General features: G+C 44.3%; 2 protein-coding genes across 22 annotated transcripts in view; one reads left to right on the top strand and one right to left on the bottom strand.

Annotated features, from left to right (window-relative positions):
* Positions 1-1191: 1191 nt before the first annotated feature.
* HAPLN2 (hyaluronan and proteoglycan link protein 2) lies at positions 1192-12991 on the top strand. Of its 2 annotated transcripts, none has more exons than XM_083417409.1 (6): positions 1192-2559; positions 3613-3726; positions 5904-6257; positions 7007-7123; positions 8319-8504; positions 10370-12991. In XM_083417409.1, the coding sequence occupies exons 2-6, from the start codon at positions 3639-3641 to the stop codon at positions 10651-10653; spliced, it is 1029 nt and encodes a 342-aa protein (XP_083273535.1). In that variant the 5' UTR covers positions 1192-2559; positions 3613-3638; the 3' UTR covers positions 10654-12991. The 2 variants fall into 2 exon arrangements, with proteins under 2 accessions (XP_083273535.1, XP_083273534.1); XM_083417408.1 differs by having other exon boundaries at positions 1194-2544.
* A 1273-nt stretch (positions 12992-14264) lies between these two features.
* BCAN (brevican) overlaps positions 14265-20864 on the bottom strand; it is a 44347-nt gene continuing 37747 nt past the window's right edge. For all 20 annotated transcript variants that reach the window (XM_083417298.1, XM_083417300.1, XM_083417303.1 and 17 more), the window contains 6 exons: positions 19531-19638; positions 18152-18310; positions 17413-17495; positions 16929-17073; positions 14872-15054; positions 14265-14525 (listed from right to left, as the gene is read on the bottom strand). In XM_083417298.1, the coding sequence (XP_083273424.1) occupies positions 14503-14525; positions 14872-15054; positions 16929-17073; positions 17413-17495; positions 18152-18310; positions 19531-19638 (701 nt within the window). In that variant the 3' untranslated portion in view covers positions 14265-14502. The remainder of the gene's footprint in view (positions 14526-14871; positions 15055-16928; positions 17074-17412; positions 17496-18151; positions 18311-19530; positions 19639-20864) is intronic.

Raw genomic sequence — 20864 nt, 5'->3', positions numbered from 1 at the left:
CTCTGTCTGGTTCCCTGTAGCTTCACTCCTCACAGTTAGGGAAACCGTCAGAAGGAGCTGGATCGGAGCTGGATCTCAGTGCCCTGGTTATCTCCTGCTTAAGACTGCTGCAATGTGCTCTACATAGGGATACCTTTGAAGGTGACTCGGAAACTACAACTAATCCAGAATATGGCAGCTAGATTGGTGCCTGGTAGCACCAGTCCTAAAAGATCTACATTGGCTCCCAGTACATTTCTGAGCACAATTCAGAGTGTTGGTGCTGACCTTTAAAGCCCTTAATGGCTTTGGCCCTGTATACCTGAAGGAGCATTTCCACCCCCATTGTCGGTGGCATAGGAAGGGGGGTGCGGTGGGTGCAGACCGCCCCAGGTGTCATCACTGATGGGGGTGACCGCGGGGCTTGGCTTGCAGCGTGGACGAGCCACATGTCTCTCCTGGGGAGTGACACGGCGGCTCGGGCACCTGTAAGTTCCGGGCTGCCCGAAACAGCAACATGGGGCTTGCGGACTCCGTGGAGTTTCCACGCAGTGTGCTCTGCCCCTGGTTTGCCCCGCCCCATGGGTGGCTTGCCCCGCCCCGGGTGCAGGGCATTTGCACCACCTCGGGAGCCCTAGCAGCTAGCTACGCCACTGCCCATTGTTGAGCCCAGACACTGAGGTTCAGCTCCAAGGGCCTTCTGGCAGTTCCTCAGTGGAGAAGTGAGATTACAGGGAAGCAGACAAGCAGACAGAGAGCCTTCTTGGTAGTCAGTCCTGCCCTGTGGAATGTCCTCCCATCAGATGTCAAGGAAATAAACAACTATCTGACTTTTAGAAGACACCTGAAGGCAGCCTTAAGGAAGTTTTTAATGTTTGGTGTTTTACTGTGTTTGATGTTTTAATTTGTTGAAAGCCGCCCAGAGTGGCTGGGGCAACCCAGTCAGATGGGCAGCATATAAATTATTTTGTTGTTGTTGTCGTCATCATCTATTTACTTAGAGCATTTTAACCCCTCTTTTCAGTTTTAAAAAGGCTCCCAATGCAGCTTTCATGAGAAAAATAACAAGACAGTCCCTGCTGACAGAATTAGGTCTCTCTTTCTCTCCATCTCACCCACAGTTTTTTGCGACGGGAATCAGTCACAGAAATTGCATTAAAATTATGCAGATATGCCAGGTTTACACATCTAGTCCCATCACAGAACATTGGCAGCAAAAGCTTATTTATTTATTTAGTAAAATTTACACACCACTTGATTGTTAAAAACAACAACCTCAAAGCAGTTTACAAAGAGAATAAAACAATAAAATGATCACTAAAAAACCCCTCTTTAAAACACTGAAAAGATAAAATCAGCAATAATCAAATGTTTTGACAACAATAATGTTTTGATCAACAGATCAAAACATACATCAATCTTGAGCTGTTTCCTTCTAGGAATGAAGTCAGGGCTCCCTACCTAGCAACTGGGTCCCACATACAGAGAAAGGGCAAGTCACATTTTCCACCTAATTCCATCCCACAAATTTAGCCCTATTGGCTGCCTCTGGATGGGCTGTGGCTGGATGTTGCCATCTGTAGGCGGCCTGTATGGCCAGTGTTCAAAAATGAAGAACCGCTGACTAATATCCAAAAACCTCAAAGCAATTGGGAATCATAAGCTCCCAAGGCTTAGAGCATCTATTCCAGGATGACCACTTGGATTCCCACCAGAATGACTAACATAGCTAGTCTGAGGCATTCTGTGAGAATTGGCCTCTTCAGTGGCTAGAATAATAATTTGGAATTTGGACACAGCTTTAGGATGTGGTGCATTGTGGGAAACTCTCTGGAGCTTCAGCCTCCCCCCACAAAAAAAGGCACATTGGCTTGTTTACTAAGATCTTCTGTGTGAGGAGTGGGACCATGGAAGGTGCCAGAAGCCGGCATGAGGGCTGTGTTGACATTTTGTCTGAATTCCCCTGGAATAAAGACAAGCTTGTTTGATGAGGGTTGTTCTGTTTGCCAAGCAGAACAATGAGAATCTGTTTCTGCTTTCTTTCTTTCGTTTTAATGTATTCTTGGGGCGGGGTAAACAAAACAGAAAAATGTGCAAACTGTTGACAGGACCTCACATCCAGAGGAGAGAAAGAGAGGGAGCAGGAAAGGATACAGAAGAAGGATGAGGGAAAATCAGGCGTCATCATCCTAAGTGGGGCATAACTATCATCTTCCTTGGCCAACCTCTCCACCACCACCATAAGAATGTCTTCATGAGGTCCTACTGGCATTGACGTGGTCACCTGTGTCCCTCCTGGGAGATGGAATGCTTCTCATCCGCAGAACCTGTCTTGGTGACATTGGCAGAGATGGACTTCCATTCTTCTCTATGATCTGTGCGGTGGGGATGGGGGATGTTGACCATGAGGCTGGATTAAGAGGAACAACAGCTCATCGCTCCATGGAGATGTGTCCCTGGATTGGTTTTGTACTCTCATGAGAAGCTACAGGTTCGGTGTCTCCTGACAGCTTCCGTTGCAATCTCGTCAAAGTGGCTGGACGATTTACCTGTCTTTCTAGAGAGGTATGGTAACGGGTGGTGGGTCCTTCTCTGATTCTCTCTGTTCTCTATTTGTGGTGTATGAATGGTTGTGATGATGAGGGTCATTGATCTGGACAGCTTTTTAAAAAGGGATGAGATGAATTCATGGAGGATAAGGCTATCAATGGCTATGTTTTGCCTCCACCATCAGAGACAATATGCCTCTGAATACCAGCTGGTGGAAACCACAAGTGGGGAGAGTATTGTTGCTCTCAGGTCCTGTTTATGCACTTTCTATTGGGGTATCTGATTGGCTGATGCGAAAACAGCTGTGCTGGCTGGGGCTGATGGGAGCTGTAGTCTAAAGCAACTGGAAGAGGAAGTTGAGGAAGGTTGGTCTAGAATTTTCAAGCTCATGAATTTCCTTGGGGTTCTCTGGCTGTCCTTGTTAGAAACTGGATGCTAGAAAAGGAACACCCAGGAACAACTCCCCTATGTGGAAAGTGTCTGGGACTTCTTAGTTTAGAAAAAAAGGTGAGTCAGAGGCAACATGATAGAAGTTTATAAAATGATGCTTGGCATGAGGAAAGTGGAGAGAGAGGCAAGTTCCCCCCCCCCCCATAATACTAGAACCCAATGGAGACTATCCAATGAAGCCGAATGTTGGAAGATTCAGGAGAGATAAAAGAAAGCACTTGCTCTTGCAGTGCATAGTTAAACTGTGGAACTCCCTCCCACATGAGGGAGTGATTTCCGCAAACTTGAAGGGCTTTAAAAGAGTATTAGACAAATTCATGGAGGGGAAGGCTGTCCATGGCTGCTAGCCATGTTGGCTAAGCTCTGCCTATTCAATCAAAGGCAGTAATGCTTCTGAATACCAGTTGCTAGAAGCCATAGTGGGGTGGGGTGGGGAGTGCTCTTGTGCTTGGCTCCTGCTTGCTGGTTTCCTGCAAGTATTTGGTTGGCCACTGTGAGAACAGGATGCTGAGCTAGATGGTCCACGGGCCAGATCCAGCAGGCAGTTATGTTGCTGATAGTGGAAGTGTATTTGTCACTATGTGCATGTGAGAGGGCTGGGGGGATCCTTCTCAATTGTCACTCATTTTTCAGGCAAGACTCTCCTCTGCCTTTGAAGTATGCACCAGATCCTGATCTTGGCTTCCTTATGTCTCTCCTCTCTTCCGGAAATCCCCGCTATTTACCAAAAGCCAACTGGAAATCCAGGTGTGTAAGACACATACAAACACACAGAGATGGCTCTGCCTGATTTTGCACATAACCACTGGATCTCTGAGCACAGTGGTTCCCAAAGTTGGTGGGTAATGCCTCCTGGGGGGATTAACTAGGGGGTGCTGAGAAGGAAGGGGGTGGCAGAGGGGCACTGGAGGCATAAATGGCTATCAGACTTTGAGAAGCTGGTATCACGGGTCACGTTCATCGACTTTTTGGAATTTGTTAATCATGCTAAATCATTTTAAGTGGATTTTGAATAAATGCCCATCTCACAATGAGGTCAGGTTGCCTGTTTTTATCCGTGTGGATGATCAACTGATTGTTGGGGCCTCCAACAGCCCTCTCAGCCCTTCATCTGCCCCACACCCAAAGCCACATATCACGGCTCAGCACACATTCAGTTTTAACCCTTGCAATGGTCACCATTCTATGACACACCTCACTTTTACCAACAGTTTACTTAGCACTAAAACACTGTCCTGGCAATATTTAAAAATAAATAAATAAATAAATCAGGGCCAAATAATTCAGGGAGCTGAGGTTTGTGAAGGGTGCTGAGAGGCCACTATTCCTATCACAGAAATACAACTCTTCTGAAGGAGAAAATTCCTTTTGTGGGTTCAATGCAGAGGCTCACCCCAAATTCCCAGTTTATCAGACTTTATTCAGTAATGCATTTCCATTATGGCACACTGTGTTTAGGAAAAATACATCATCTAAGCTGTTTCATCCTCTAGCCGACCGACCACCTTCTGCTAGTCCTCCACCTCCAACCTGAGTCTCTTAAAACACAACCCAAGGGTTGGTTGGTTGGTTTGCTGTATGCACCTTTTCTGGAGTTATTTTCCACTGTACCATTCAGCCCTTAGGTTCCTGCTCACAACTGCTTCTTTCTTGCTTTGTGGTCAGGACGCCCTGGCTTTCCTGAAAACGGGGTTTGCAGAATTTCTACCTCGCTTCACAGGGAACTCTGGGAATTGTAGCTCTGTGGAGGTAATAGGGGGTCTCTTAACGGTGTAGCACCCTGCTTGTGGTTAACGCTTAGCTGGAATGAAATATTCAACGCAGCAGTAGAGAAATTAAAATAATAATTTATTTGTCAGACAAATAAATGATAGGCACAGTGGTATATGGTTACCAAAGCTCTGCGCACCCCAGCCCTGGTGACCAGCACTTATATTTCCTCAGCCCAGCCCCCTTGCTCCTCCTTTGGCTGCCTCTGTCCAATCAGCCTGGTTGAAATTCCTATTGGCTGTTTGCTAGAACCAATCATAAAAGATACACCCATTTCCTATTACCTTTTATGGGAGACAAAGAGCTATATTTCCTTCTATCATATATCTTACATTTGCCTCGACAAGGCACCTTAATTACCAGATTACCCTTTGCCCTTTTGCCGTTCTGGCCTTCTGCCCTTCTGGCAACAGGGGCAAATGGCTAAAACAGATGGCTCATGGTTTTTTTGTCATGAACAGAGATCTTGAGTTCACCTTCTCACACACCATCAATGAAATAAGAATCTAACATAAGAATCTAACATTTCTTACTTTCTAGATCTTTTGCATAATTACACTAAAGTCAATACATTTCATATATAACACAGATAGATTTTTAGAAGAAAAGAACTTAGTAAAAAACAGTTTCAAAAGCAACCCCTTCAATTTACACCCCCCCTAGCCAGCTGTTGTTGCTATTAGCTCTTTGCCCTTTAACCTTCTCAGGATACCTTGAACCTTGGGGAAATGTGGCTGAGTCTGATGGGAGGCACTATTTACCAACTCTAATTAGTGTTTTTGCAGCTTGGATTGTATTCTGTAATTTGTATGACCTTTGCTCCCAGCTTTTGCTCCTTTTTACAACTTTGAGGTACTGCAACAAATCAATGAGGGGCCCTGTTCAGGAAAATAAACAACTGCCAAAGCACTCAGCAGCTTTTACTGCCTAGCATGAATCAAGCATTTGCAAATATATTTTTTAAGTTAAATTTAAAATACAGATCTTTGATCAGATGCCTCAACAGCACTCAGGACCTTGTAAGAAACAACAGCTCCCAGGATTCTTTGAGGGAAGCCATGCCTGTTTAAGTGGCGCCATAGTTCTTTAAAGGTATGGTGCGGATGTGGCCGTACTGAAGTGGCCTTCCTTCCTTCCTTCCCTCTCACCCACAGCAACACCAGCACCCCTCCAATACCTGCTGCAGCCAATGACCAAGCTAGTGCACACTCAGAGAGGAGCCACCGTCACCCTGCCCTGCATCCTGAGGACGCTACCCCAAAACTACAAGGTCAGGTGGAGCAAGGTGGAGCCGGCCGAATATATGGAGGTTGTCATCCTGATCACCAACGGGGTGCACCACAAAACCTACGGCCCGCTGGGCAGCCGGGCCCGCCTGAGGCACAGCCACCGCTACGATGCCTCGCTGACCATCTCTGACGTGGCGCTGGATGATGAGGGGCGCTACCGCTGCCAGCTGATCAACGGCCTGGAGGATGAGAGCATATCTCTGGTCCTGCAGTTAGATGGTAAGGGGACTGGTGCGGCCATTTTCCTGAGGGCATGAGAAGTCTTCTTCTTCTTCTTCTTGAGAGCCAATGTGGTGTAGTGGTTAAGAGCAGTAGACTCGTAATCTGGGGAACCAGGTTCACATCTCCGCTCCTCCACATGCAGCTGCTGGATGACCTTAGGCTAGTACACTTCTCTGAAGCCTCTCAGCCCCACTCACCTCACAGAATGTTTGTTGTGGGGGAGGAAGGGAAAGGAGAATGTTAGCCGCTTTGAGACTCCTTCGAGCAGTGATAAAGTGGGATATCAAATCCGAACTCCTCCTCCTCCTCTTCTTCTTCTTCTTCTTCTTCTTCTTCTTCTTCCTCCCTGTCCTTCAATTAAATTAAATTTATATACTGCTCTTCCAAAGATCACAGGGCAATTTGCAAAATATAGATCTATGGAGGCCTTGCAAGACAGGTTGGAACCAGTGTGCAAGTATAAGCCAGTGTTGTGTAGTGGTTAGAGTGTCTGACTAGGACTTGGGAGAGATCAGCATTGAAATCCCCACTAGCTGGCAATGAAGCTCACTGCCTCTCAATGCTTTAAATGTATAGTGTAAGTGGGGCCAATGTTAAGGTTACCACTATGTATAGTTACTGTTATGTTAACACTCACCCTCTGCCTTTTATTTTCAGTTTGTACTTTCAAATAAATTTAATAATGAAATACTTATTTTAAAAAAGGTAACTCAAAGCTCATCACCTCCTCCCCAAATTCTCTCCAGGAATTGTCTTCCCCTACCAGACCAGCCAAGGGCGCTACAAATTCAACTATTTTGAGGCCAAAAAAGCTTGTCAAGAGCAGGACTCCCGCCTGGCAAGCTATGGACAACTTTATAAAGGTAACCCAATTTTTGCTGGTGTTTTCTTACTCATCTGCTAGGGATGGTTTTTACTGCTTTGCTTTGTTTTGGTTGGGTTGTGGGGTTTATTTGCTGCTGTGTCATTGCTGTTCTTCAGTGAGGCTTTTTCATGTTTTGTTATTTTGGATATGAGATTTTTAAAAATGAGGGGTGGTATATAAATGTTTTAATAAACAAACAGCTATGATGCTGTGGTTGCTGAAGAGGCCCCAGTCTTGTGGAACAATCTGCCAATTGAAATTCAGCAGGCGCCTTCTGTCTTAGCTTTTAAACGCACGAATGAAAACTTTTCTATTCCGTCCAGTTTATGCAGGCAATTAATAATAAAATTTTCCACAGTTGTTAAGTTCATTTCTGACTTTATTTTTTATGTGCTTTTTATTGTGTGGTTTTATGTACAATTGTTGTAAACCACTTTAATATTTTTTAAGAAAATATGAATAGCAATATATAACTATTTTTACAAATAAACAAATAGCTCCTCTGAAAGTTCCAAGGGCCCTCCAAATTGGCAGGGGGTTTTGTGGGTGCATTTTTGTGACATGTCATTGATACTATAGGCGCATTCATGGTTGATTTATACTGGACCATCCACACATCGTTTTGGTTTATTAGTTCTTCTCCAATGTTTCCCCAGTTTTACATTATTTCCATCATGCAGGATAGTGCAACAAAAGCAGGACAGGAATAAAATCCAAACACCAAAAATGTTTGTGGCATAAAAAATACAGGATTCCAGGAGGAAGCTACAAGACTGGCACTGATGGGAAACAAGGCAGCAGTACTGAAAGTGGGATTGTGTGTGACTGCCCCGAAACCATCTAAAAATAGACAAAGCCTTTGTTTGTGTTTCAGCCAAACTGTGTCTTTTTTTTGGGGGGGGGGGGGGAATGAATAAGAAACACTCATGACTCTTTCTCCTTCCGAAAGAAAAAGGGAAACCCTGAAATGCCCTCCTTTATTTCTTGACTGATTGCTTGCTTTTGTTATCCTCCACCTTGCGCTTCTAGAAACAACCTGATGAAGCTTGTTCTGGCATACATAGAGATGGTGAGAACAAGCATCCCCTGACTGGTTGATGGATGTTGCTTCAAGGTGCAGGCAATGGACCAGAGGAAGCAATCGGTGCTCAGTTAACTTGTTGTATTGCATTTGTTGCTTCCTCTTCATTTAGCTTGGACAGAAGGGCTGGACTGGTGCAACGCAGGATGGGTCATGGAGGGAACAGTCCATTACCCCATCATTAACTCCCGCGAGCCCTGTGGGGGACGTCTTCTTCTCCCAGGGGTTCGAAGTTATGGCGCCAGGGACAAGCTGAAAGATCGGTTTGATGCCTTCTGTTTCAGTTCGGCTGTGAAAGGTATGTGGGTGCAGACGAAGCCAGAGGCTTGGCATGATTCATATACGAAGCAAATTTCTAGTCTCTACTGTTAGAAATAAACTTGTTTATGTAGCTCAGATTAATGGTTCTCAGCAGTTGTTTCCTGGACTCTGTGTGCATCTCTGGACAAGCAGTTTGTTCTCTCCTCGGTCCTTTCACCTTTCAGTAAAAAGTGGCATTCTGCCTCGTAAGAGTGGTGTGAGGCTAGGGCTCTAGGTTTCATAACCTTTCCCAAACCAAGCGCCCAAGCATAATTTGTTTGGGCTTGACACAGACTTGTAACATACACTTAAGCTCTCCCTCACCCCCATTCCTATCCCATATAAACAATCTCGTAAGTTATAAACGAAAAAAATCAATTTTATGGCATGAAAAGGCCATATATTTTTATGCTTTATTTTTATAGTCTTTTTAATTTTGAAATAATGAGTGACTTGTCTAAAGTAGCACTATGCCAAAACAATTTTGATGAAACATTTCCTCCCCCTACCAAAGCGGCTTCTATTCCACCACCTTCATTCTTTAGAAATTATCTGTTGATTCTTGTGGGTCCCTTCCAAAACTGTGATCCTGTGTATGTGGGGTCAGAATCTATGAGAGGAACCTGCTGAACCAATTTTTGTTAAAGTAGTGACCTTGGCTGGCTAGTTAAGTACCATCATTTACATGCCCAAGGAGGTTGCCATATAGACAAATGGGTGGTCCTTCCCCCCCCCCCCACACACCCTGGGTGGAGGCTACATCATCCTAGGAGGCTTGTCTTGCTCTTGCGCTGGATTCCAAAGCTGTGGCTGCGAGATATACCTGGAAAACTAATGGGGAAGCAAGATCTGTTGGAGCGTTATTGCTGTGCGCCCCTCCATCCTAGGGAGTATATATGTTGTATCTATGTGTAAATAAAACCATATATCCTAAAGATACCATAATCTCCATTGACCTTCATTCCAAGGAAACCAAACTATGGGAATACACAGATGTCCCTGGAGTCTCTCATTGCCTGGAGACTGGGGTGTGTGCAACAATGTGTAGGATACCTGTTAAAATATTATTCCAGTTCCTCAGATTTTAATGCTGAGCAGGAAGGAACTAATGAGTACTGGGCCTTGTAGTCTTTCTGCCCTGCTCCCTGCCATTTGCTAGTCTTTTCATACCCTGGCAGTTTCCACAAACTGTGCAATTCTCCTATATTATTTATTGAATGCATTTCTATTGGCCTTTCTCAGACTGGGATTCAAGGCACATTTCAAACCAGCAATTAAAACGCAGTTTGCTCTGATGGCGGCCAGTGATCAGCTTTGTCTGTCCCTTAGTTTCCAAAGGCCTGTCTGAACAGGAAGGTCTCAGCGTGCCGGCAGAAGGTGATACAAAGAGGGAACCAGTCTAGCCTCTCTTGGGAGGGAATCCCACAACCTGGGAGCAGCCACAGAAAAGGCTCTCTCTCAGGTCATCACAAATCATGTTTATGGGACAGATAGAAGGTGCTCACCCAAGGATCTTGGCACCAAGGCAGATTTGTATAGGAAGATATTAACTTTAAGGTGGCTTGGGTTTCAAGCCATTTAGGGCTTTATAAGTCATAACCAGCACTTTGTGCCCAGAAATGGACTGGTAGCCAGTGAAATTGTTTTAGCAAGGGAGTAACCTATTCCCTGTGGCTCCAGTCAGCAGTTTGGCTGCAGCATTTTGGACTAGCTGAAGCTTTTGAACACTTTTCAAGGGCAGCCCCATATTGAGCATATTACAGTAGTCCAGCCAGGTCGTAGCTAGATCCTTTGTGCATTGACTCTAACTCCCTCAACATCATTTCCTGCTTCTGCTTCTTCCCCCTCTGCTCCTCTACCCAGGCCGGGTCTATTTCATCCGGGGCCACATGAATTTCAAGGAAGCCACTCAAGCCTGCCGCAACGACAGGGCTGCCATCGCCAAAGTCGGGCAGCTGTACGCTGCGTGGAAATTCTCCCAGCTGGACCGTTGTGACGGAGGCTGGCTTGATGACGGCAGTGTGCGCTTTCCGATCAACATTCCTCGTGCCCACTGCGGGGGACTCACAAATCCCAGCGTCCACAGCTTTGGATTTCCCAGCAAGTTACGGAAGAAATATGGAGTCTACTGCTTCTCAGTGAAGTAGAGAGGACGAGAGAGACAGAGAAGTTTAGATGCCAGCTAGGCCCAAAGAGGACCACACAAAATGACACATATACGACCCTTTTGCAAAAGATCTCTTGGAAGGTGTTGGTATGACATCGCACAGGGGCTTTTCCTCACCATGACTTTTCCATGATCCTTATCTTAATCTAAGGATGGAGTTCATAGGTCACAGGCTTTGGAATCACACAAACTGCCTTTGTGTATTCAAGTGTAGGTAATTTTGGAGCCTTGTTCTGACTTTTTCTTCTTGAATTTGTACAACCTCTACATTTTTCCTAGGTTTGGAGAGAGATGTCCCACCCACTACTGACACTTGGGGTCTATATCTCTCTCTCTGTGCCTGTTTACATGCACACTCAGAACTAGTTTGTTCTCAGTGTGCGGGATCCCATTATCTTGCCCCAATTAATGCAATACTTGACTGCTTTTAGTAATAAAGTGAATACCTCCTAAACAGGCACTAACTTTACAACAAATGTCCTGTTAATATGGACATTTGCTTGCAAACCCAACCATTGCTTCACTACCTTATTAAGTATTCTTTTTAAAAATATCTAAACCTGGAATCTTGCTTTTTATTCTTCCTGACTTCATACAACCTCCAGTTTTGAAGCAAGGTATCCTGCCCACCTCAGTCACCTACTGACACTTGGGCCCATCTAGAATTTTTTGGAGGAAGTCATGACTGGTTAAAGTGATATTGTAGTTCTTTAAATTATCAGAGATCAAGGACACTTCCTAGAGGAGTCTGGGGCTGATTGGAATTGGGAGTCTAAGCAGCTGGGGCTGATGGAAATTGTTTGTGAACACAGGATTTTATTTGAGATCTGGGAACAGAAACAAGATGTGGATCGAGTGTGAAATCTGGAAAATGGTGGGGCAGCCAGGAGTTATGGGGAAGGAATCGGGAGCCAGGTGATCCATTCCAAAAAGCAGGAGGCAAATTTTAACTTCTGTAAAGAGAAGAGGTCTGCTGCATAAAATTCCATCAGGAGCACAGGAAACAATGCACCATTCTAGACATGGATGCAGGGAAAGCTAGAAGGAGCAGAGGGCAGTTTGTCTGGCAACAAGTCTTGGACTTCTGTCTGTGTGGCTGTTTTCCCGCCTTCACCACACTTACCTTTTGCCTTGCTCTTTCCAGGCACAGGTCCATGCTTTAAAAGCTCTGTGTCTGAGGGCTATTTTTCCCTCTCTAGAGCTTTCCATGCAAAAACTGCTCTTTAGTGCTCAATTGGAGCAAACAGCAATTTAGGGTGTCTGCGGATTGCCATTTGCTCTGATTCAGCTTTAAAGAGCAGGTTTTTGCAGGGAAAGCTCCGGAGAGAAAATGGTGCTCACAGTGCTTTTAAGAGTGGACCGTACCTGGAAAGAGCGAAGGAAATATGTGTGGATAAGAAGTGTGAGTCTTTGGCAAATGCTGGATGCCCACATTTTCCAATCAGCATGAAACCTCAGCCACATCTCCCCATCCAGAGACCACTTTTTTTTGTGTTCAACACCAAAGATGAAAAAGTTTGACAAGCATCCATTCATTTTTTTTAAAAAAGTCTTGCTTAGGCAAATTGTATAGGGTGAAACCTAAAGGAGGAAGGAATCCCCTCCCGCAACAGCCAAGTGGAGACTGAGCATGCTCAATAGGCATGGCATGTTGACTGCCTGTTGTGTGTATATAGGAGGAATGGAAAATCGGGTTGGGATGCTGGGAAATGGAATGGAGTACCCTAAAAAAAAGCTGGCTGGTTGGAACCTGGAACAGGAACACACCATGCAAGTTTCTGTTGCAGGTCCTGCTTGTTAGCTACAGTAGCCAATTGGCCTTCCATATCCAGAGGCATTATACACTTCTGAATAGCAGGTGCTAAGACAGAAACAACAGAGGGATGTTGTTTTTGCATTCTGCTTTTATGCTTCTCAAAGGTATCTGGCTGTTGGAGGAAGAGTATGATCTAGGTCAATCTCAAAATAACACAATGTAAGGAGGCTCTTAACTGTCATATTAGTTCTAGAAGATGGCTTAGAATAACATTTGCCAATCTGGTACCCTCCAAACTGGATTACAATGTGCTGACTGGGTGGAAGTTGTAGTCCAACAACATCTGGAGGACACTAGGTTGATGAAGACTGGTCCAGAGTGTTCCATTCTGTGACTAATCACACTTAGTGATATGTGCTTTCTTGCACATGGATGCAAAGGGACATTTTAATAAGTAAATGTAAATACATAAAATTTTCAGTTTCCTTGTGCATGTGCAGAGTGCTTTGTACCCTCAAACTTGGGATTTACTTCTAAATAAACATGCTGAGGAAGGAATGAAGAGCGTTGTGGCTGTGATTAACAGAATCTTTCTTCAGGGAAAGAGAGCCATTGAATCCCATTGCACATCAGAAAAGTTTATAGAAAGTTAGCTATTCCCCACCCCACCCCCCTGCCTGCCAGCGTGGTGGAAAGAACCAGCTTGCTGAATGCAATTGTAGTCTGCACCACCAGGAGATTTTCAGTTCCTTCTTCCACCTCTCATTCTCCATGACAGATGCCCAACCTTCTTCAGAAGGTTCAGAAAAGGGCAACTTCTATGAAGAAAGGTTGCAACATCTGGGACTTTTTAGTTTAGAGAAAAGGCAAGTACTGTAAAAGGTGACATGATAGAAATTTATAAAATTATGCACAGCATGAAAAAAGGGAACACAGAAATGTTTTTCTCTCTCATAACACTAGAACATGTGGCTATCCAGTGAAACTGAAAGTTGGAAGATTCAGAACAGATAAAAGAAATTATTTATTCATGCAACACATTATTAATCTATGGAACTTGCTCTCACAGGAAGTAGTGACAGCCTTAAAAGAGTATAAGACAAATTTATGGAGGAGAGGGGTATCCATGGCTGCTAGCCATGATAGATATGCTCTGCCTCCATGGTCAGAGGCAGTAATGCTTTCAAATACCAGTTGCTGGCAACCACAGGAGGGGAGAGGGCTCTTGTACTTAGGTCCTGCTTATGGGTTTCCCATTGGGGCATCTGGTTGGCCAGTTGAGAACAGGCTGCTGGACTAGATGGGCCAATGGCCTGATCCAGCAGGCTCTTCTTATGTTATTTCATCCTTCTTTCCACCCACCCCACCCTACACTGGTTCTTAGCAAGGACAGCCCACGTGCTGATACTTTTGTTTGGATACAGTCATTCAGCTAGTTTGGGCCAGTCTTTGCTTTGTGATGGATGACTAGTTTCACCTTTTAATATATAGTTAGGAGGAAACAGGATTTCCCAAGGACAGGGAAACTCTGGATTTAGCAGGGAGAAACCTGGAGAAAACAGCTGCTTCCAGTGAAGATTGTACAAATGAGGGGGAACACATGCAAGGGGCACATATTCCACATTAAGTTGAGGTGTGGATGGGGCCTTGGTCTCCAGGGTTTCAGGCAAGAGTCTTTCCTAGCCCTACCTGGAGAAGCCAGGAATTGCATGACAAAATAAAAATGAAGGACATGCTCCCCAAAGCTTGGTATATAGAACTCCGTTATGAGAGAGATAGTCATGCTAGTTCAGTTTTGGCAGAGAGAGAGAGAAGAGGAAAAAATGCTCATTGCACAAAGTAAAAAGTTATATTTTATATTGTCGCTGAGAAAGAGGGTGTCTTTAAAAGGAAATATTTAGTTATTAGAATTTCTTTATATATACACTCATATAATAACAATAATAATAAAAAAAGAATAAGGGAAACGGAAGGCACCATTGTTGTTCCTTGTTGGTTTTTCATGCTGATTTATGCAAAATCAGTTCTGACTTGCTCGTGAATCTGGGATGATAGACAGTCACAGGTAAATCTTCATTCCTGGGGTTGATCAATCCCTGAAAAAAAGCGGGGTGTGGAAGCACAAATCACACAGTGCTTATGAATGGTTGCAAAGGGGCTGATTGGTTCTCCCAGACTGCTGGATTCTGCTAGGCTGAAGGCTACAGTATCTCTGCTGGCCACCTGCAGTGGAGGCGCTATAGAGCAGCAGATGCCAGGCTGGCTGTTCCCTCTTCCTATAAAGCTGCCCCAGTTTCACAGAGAATAAGGTAACTGACCCAGCTGCCAGAGACCCCTGCAAGAGAGTTCCTAGCTCAATCCCTTCCACCATCCTAAACCCTCCCACGACACAAAACAGACCAAAGCAGATAGAGATCTAGCCATCTCCATGTAAAGACTCACTTGGGATGCAGGTGAATGACGGCTGTTCCCACTGGCCGTTCTCCTGGCACCTGATGACAGGGGAGTGGCGCTGGGTGAACCCTTCTTGGCACCAGTACCGGATGACAGAGTTGATTTCGTAACGCTGCTTTGGTTTGCCAAATATTTGGGCATCTGCCACCTCTGGGGGTTGGCCGCAAAACACTGGAGAGAAGGTGGACAGGGTCAACATCTACTAGAATATTCTCAATCATGTGCTGCCCCAGCAAATTAGCAAAGGTCAGAACAAATGATACGATCAAAATGAGAGAGTTTGGGGTATGAACTTCTCCAATTAGGACCTTTCAGACTAATTGCAAGCTCTGCCTGGTTAGAAAGTCAGATTGATTCAAATTAGATGGCAAGATGAGACAGCTTTCAAGGAGGATTAGATAATGTTTGTAGATTACTTAAAAAACTATTGTAAACATGCTAAAACACTAGCAGGTTTGGAGTAAGTAAAGCAATAAAAGCTATACTGAGAATAAGGTGGAGGAAAGAAGGTATAGATTAATTATAATATGCAGCAGCAATAGATAATCAGAGGGGACCATGGAAGGGTGGAGGGGAAGTCAAATACTGTGTGACTGTAAATTGGAAAATGTCAGATTAATTGTAAATTTGGAAATTCTATAAATAAAATAAAAAAGAAACTCAGATTCAGCTTGCCTTTCATGCCAATGCCACCAATTTTTCTGGTGCCTGGGACACAATAGCATGTGCTATCCCAATAAGTTGGCAAATATTAGATTCACTCAAAATGAGGGAGTTTCGAAGTCAAACTTCCCCAGTTCAGAACTTCCAGGCTAATAAAAAACTGAGCCTGGACTTGTTTAAAGTTTGGATTCAGTTTGCAATTAATGTCACAGCAACACACCCTTTTTCATTAGTGTCTGGCAGGGCTGACCTGCTTATGAGGCAAGGTGTTGGCTCTTTTCTTTTATCACTTTCAAAAGATGCTTAGGTTTCCACACTGGTGGTAGTCATCCCCTACCTGTTTGCACCCAGGTATGCAGCCTCTCAACAGGGGGGTTAAATTTAAGCATTATGACTAATAGACACTGATGGCCGTAACCTCCATCAGCAAGTCCAAATTGCTTTTGTCAAAGTTATCGTCAAATATTATCACATCCAAAAGTGAGTTACTTATGCACATATATTTAGAATATGTCAGAAGGAGGAATATTTCAGCCTGGTTTTAAAAGAACTAATACTACCTATTTCTGAGATAATTGCACCTTCACACAAACGGGCACCACATATTTAGGCTAAAAAGGTAAAGGGACCCCTGACCATTAGGTCCAGTCGTGGCAGACTCTGGGGTTGCGGTGCTCATCTCACTTTATTGGCTGAGGAAGCCAGCATAAAGTTTCTGGGTCATGTGGCCAGCATGACTAAGCCACTTCTGGAGAACCAGAGCAGCGCACGGAAACGCCGTTTACCTTCCCGCCAGAGCAGTACCTATTTATCTACTTGCACTTTGACGTGCTTTCGAACTGCTAGGTTGGCAGGAGCAGGGACTGAGCAACAGGAGCTCGCCCCGTTGCAGGGATTCGAACTGCCAACCTTCTGATCAGCAAGTCCTAGGCTCTGTGATTTAACCCACAGTGTCACCCACGTCCTTATTTAGGACACCTACCCACAAAAGCAGAAGTGCCTTTTTTTTCAACACAGCTCTGAGCACTGCATGCATGCTATTTTTTTTTTTTTTTTTTTGTTGCAAACTTACTTAATTGCAATCATGATACCTGATCAAAAATGGCAGCCATCTCTGCAAGCTGTATAATACAGATCATTGGTTGTGCAATACAGCTGGCACTTATTTCTGCTCCCTGCCCAGGGGTCAGACGATAACATTTTCAAAACTGCTGCCTGTTGGGGACCATTATCTGCAACAATGTATATATTGTTTCCCCCTTTTGAAGTTCAAAAACATGAACGACAAACGTCACAAGTCTCGGTGGGCCTTTGGTCTTGGACTAGAGCGACAATTCTGAGTCAAAGGCCACAGCTGGGAAGGCCCAGAGCTCAAGGCTTACCCAGCCCCATTTTGCAGGTATAGGACAGGTGGTAGTTACAAGGCACATCACTCCACTTCCCTTCGTCATGCCAAACAATCACGACACAGTTCTCTCCAGACAGGAAATAGCTGTCGGGCTGCCCAGGATGCCAGTTCTCATAAAGCTGCCCAAGAGAGAAAGAAAAAAGAGAGAGAGTCACTACATGACAGCAAGCATGAACAGTGTCCCTGTTCCAGGCCAGTGGCATCTTCCAAAACGGTGCCAAGTTTAATCTCCGATAGCATGTCCAGGTAGGATTGGGGTCCTGGGAAGGTACTGCCAGTCAGTGCAGGCAATATTGTGCTTGATAGTCTGGTCTAAGGCAATTTCCTATGCTGATCCTACAACCCACCTTTCTCAGAATAATTAGGCACTGATCTGCATGTAACAGAAGCCTTTGTTTTTATTTATTTATTTTAAAGCATGCATAATACAGTATTTTTTTTTTGCAAACATCACTTACCAGAGGACTCCCCTCTGACCACTGGAAGTCGCCTTCAATTGTCCGGTCATTCAGGCCGATCCACTGATACTCCTTGTACCTATCTAGAAGCCAACAAGATTTGAGGATGGATGAAGAAGAATGAGGCACAGAGACACGGCAATTAGGAAACTACTTGAAGTCATTAACAACAGCCCTGCTGTGCCATCAGATGACTCTAGGTGGCAGCCTAGGATAACGTTCCAGGGTGGGCTGCAGTGTCCTTGAGGCTTCATGGGGAAGAGATACTTTCCTGAGTTTGGATTTGAAATTATAGAAACTCTCTCTTTGAAATAAGTTGTTAGAGATGGCATGGGGAGGGCAAAAATGTCAATTCTGGTTTCTCTCCATTTCTTAGGTTGGTTTGTTTTTTGTTTAATAAAATTTTGTTTAATAAAATTCAGTTTCCCCACCAATCCGCAATTTTTAAGAATTCATTCTGTATTGCACTGTGCTACACCACTGTAATCTTTTTCATTTTCTTTATATTGTTTAATTTTGTTTAAGTCTTCATGAAAAATTGTTGTGCATTTTAGTGCACATTTTCCCTAATATATACTTCGCTGTACACAGTTTTGCCTAATAAAATGCATTTTTGAGGGTTATTTTCACTAGCTGATGAATTTGAATGCACACTTTCCCCTAATATACACATTTTTGTACTGCTGGATTACTGCCACATTAACTAAGCCCATGTTACTGAAACCCCTGGCGGGCATACTGTTGATGAAGTTCTGCTCTTCCGGTGTCATGATATTAGCCAGGTGCCCTCCGAGCTTCCTGCACTGGGTCTCAGCATCCTCCCAGCTTCTCCGGGTGGAGAAGTGCTTGTAACAGAACCCTTGGAAGCTGTCCCAGCCAGGCCGGCATTTTTCCAGGTCTTGGCAGAAAGAAAGGAGAGAGACAAAAATGCTTGTTAGACAGGCAATATCAACTAGCTTACTTTGCAATAAAAAGGTCGCCTGATTAAAGGCAGCTTAGCTACACTATCTATGAAATGTTCCATTAGATCTGCACATTCTTACATTAAATATAAATATACAGGAATTTGTAGGAAATAAGCAATGGAATAAAGGTGTTATGGCACTCACTTATAAGAAAAACGCTCCCTCCTTCATAACGTAACAATGGCCCAAAGTAAAACCTAATGTCCAGATTTTTTAACGTTGGGCAGCTCAAAGTTCCAGGGGGTCCCCCTCTCTTGTTCCTCAATGATCTCAAATATCAGCTTCCCTGGAATGGGTGAGAGAGATGCTGTAGCCTTGCCAGTGAAGGCTATTGACAGGAAGAGCATGACTCTCAAATAAAAGGCACAGACCTCTGGATTCCTGGCTTAGGTACTGTTTCCTTGAAGACAGATATACTATTCTCCTTCCCTTTCTCACTTTGCTTTTAGTGTGGGTGCTGTGGCAAATTGTCGAGCTCACATTCTAGGCCAGCAAGTGGTACCATCTTCTGGAGGGTGGTGGTACTGTGTAGGGGTCATGCTAAGAGGCAAAGGGGTGGCGGGGGGATGCTGGGGGTATAAATCACTTTGAAAAGCTGGCATCTCTGGATCAAGTCCTTCTGTTTTGTTGAATTAATTAAACGAAATAGCTTTAAATGGATTTTGAATTAATGTGCAATTAATGGTTACTGTTCTGACTTTTATTGAGTTACTATCTTCCTTAGGAGAACATGCAAACTGCTATTCTGTATAATAGAGGGGTTGAGGGTACCAAGGATGGGTTTATGGAACTGGGGGGTGGGGAGCTTTGGAACCACTGCTCTAGGCTTTTGGGATAAGTCAGGACTGTTTAAATCTTTAAGATAGAGAACTAGGCTGTATGATACATGCTGTATGATTTACTGTCTGCTTATTTTGTAACCTTGCTGGTTGAAACAGCACCCATATACTCTGTCACTTTTATTTCATGTAATGAACAGGTCTTCCTTTATTCCTCCAGTGTGTGAACTTCTTGTGAGCATAAGGCAGGAACACGTATTCCTAGCGCACACATAACTCCAGTCAAAGATCTTAAACCTCTTGGGAGTGTCCATAGAGAAGTGGTTGGTGGGCTCAAACATATACCTTGCAGCAGACTCAGTTGTTCTACTCACCAATCTCACAAGCATCTCCTCCGTAGCCTGGTAGGCAAAGGCACCCTGTGTGGTCCCCTTCTTCAGTGCAGGTCCCTCCATTCCTACAGGGGTTTGGGATGCAGTCACCTGGAAGCAAATGGCCAGGAAGAGGATGCTCCAGTCAATGAAGGCAGGAACGTCACTTGCTGGGCAGAGCCATGCCCACTTAGAGGAGGGGCCTTTGCAAACTGCTGCAGGCACAACATTGCAACCATGTGCAAACCACAACCACACACACTCACGACAGACCCACACCATACATTTAAAGCCCATCAAGCTTCCCCACATCACACTAGGATGTCCCTATTTTCATGGGAGGAATGTTGGAAGGTAGGGAAAAGGATACCCCTATTTTCATCAGAGAAATGTTGAAGAGTATGCTATTCCAGCAATAAGGCTTGAAAATAGTGTTTTCGTTTCCCCCTGCCCCCATGTTTAATGGTGGAATGATTTTCTGGAGAGGCCTAGCTGGGGAGGCAAGAGTTAACCTTTCCCCCTACACTGCTGCTATCTCCAGCACACCCCTGCAACAATTTGGCTTTTAAACATCCAATAAAAGCTTTTTTTGAAGCTTAATTGCAACAAGTGATGAACAATTGGGGGGGGGTTACAGGTAGGGAGGGGAGGCTTAACCTTTACATATTCAGTTGTGACCCCCCAAATCCTCCATCCCCCACTGAATTAGGCTTGAAAAAGGCTTTCTATTTGCTGCAATAGAAATGTCATTTCAAGCCATTCTGGTTGCTAATCTCCTACAGGGCCAAGTTCAAGACTTCAGTGCTAAAATACTGTAGGATAACCAGCCACATATAACCAAAATGCTTAAGTGTAATTAATACATGAAGGGGTTAATGCCAGAGAGTATTATGCCAGAGTCCTGCCATGTGTAGCTAGGTCACTCCCCTCACCATGGGAGGAAGGAAGCCAGGTATATTGTTTCCCTCAGTCTAACATGTGCACTCCAGTGTATAAAGAGGTCTGAGCTGGTTGTTCCAAGCTCAGACCACATGACTTAATCACACACACATAGCCACCCTTGTGTTCTTATGCAAATAATTTAGGAACTTCCACCACTTTGGAACTAACATAAGTTTTACTGCCTGTGTTTTTTGACTGCTGTATGGAAAAGCACATGAATCTGGTTTTTGAAGAGTTTGTAAGTAAACCATTTTTACCTTACGAGGCATGTGGTCTTTTTCTGTGCTGGGGAAAGTGGGAAACTTTGGACGGAACTTAGAATTGCATATTTTGAAGGTCCAGCAGCCTATATTTCCATGTTTTAATTGGCTGCATTATTTTGTGGTTTTAATTCT

The sequence above is a fragment of the Podarcis tiliguerta genome (genome assembly GCF_965153285.1).
Source record: "Podarcis tiliguerta genome assembly, chromosome: 16".
Taxonomy (NCBI): domain Eukaryota; kingdom Metazoa; phylum Chordata; class Lepidosauria; order Squamata; family Lacertidae; genus Podarcis; species Podarcis tiliguerta.
The sequence above is the reverse complement of the archived record's forward strand: the minus strand, read 5'-3'. Positions and strand labels throughout refer to the sequence as shown.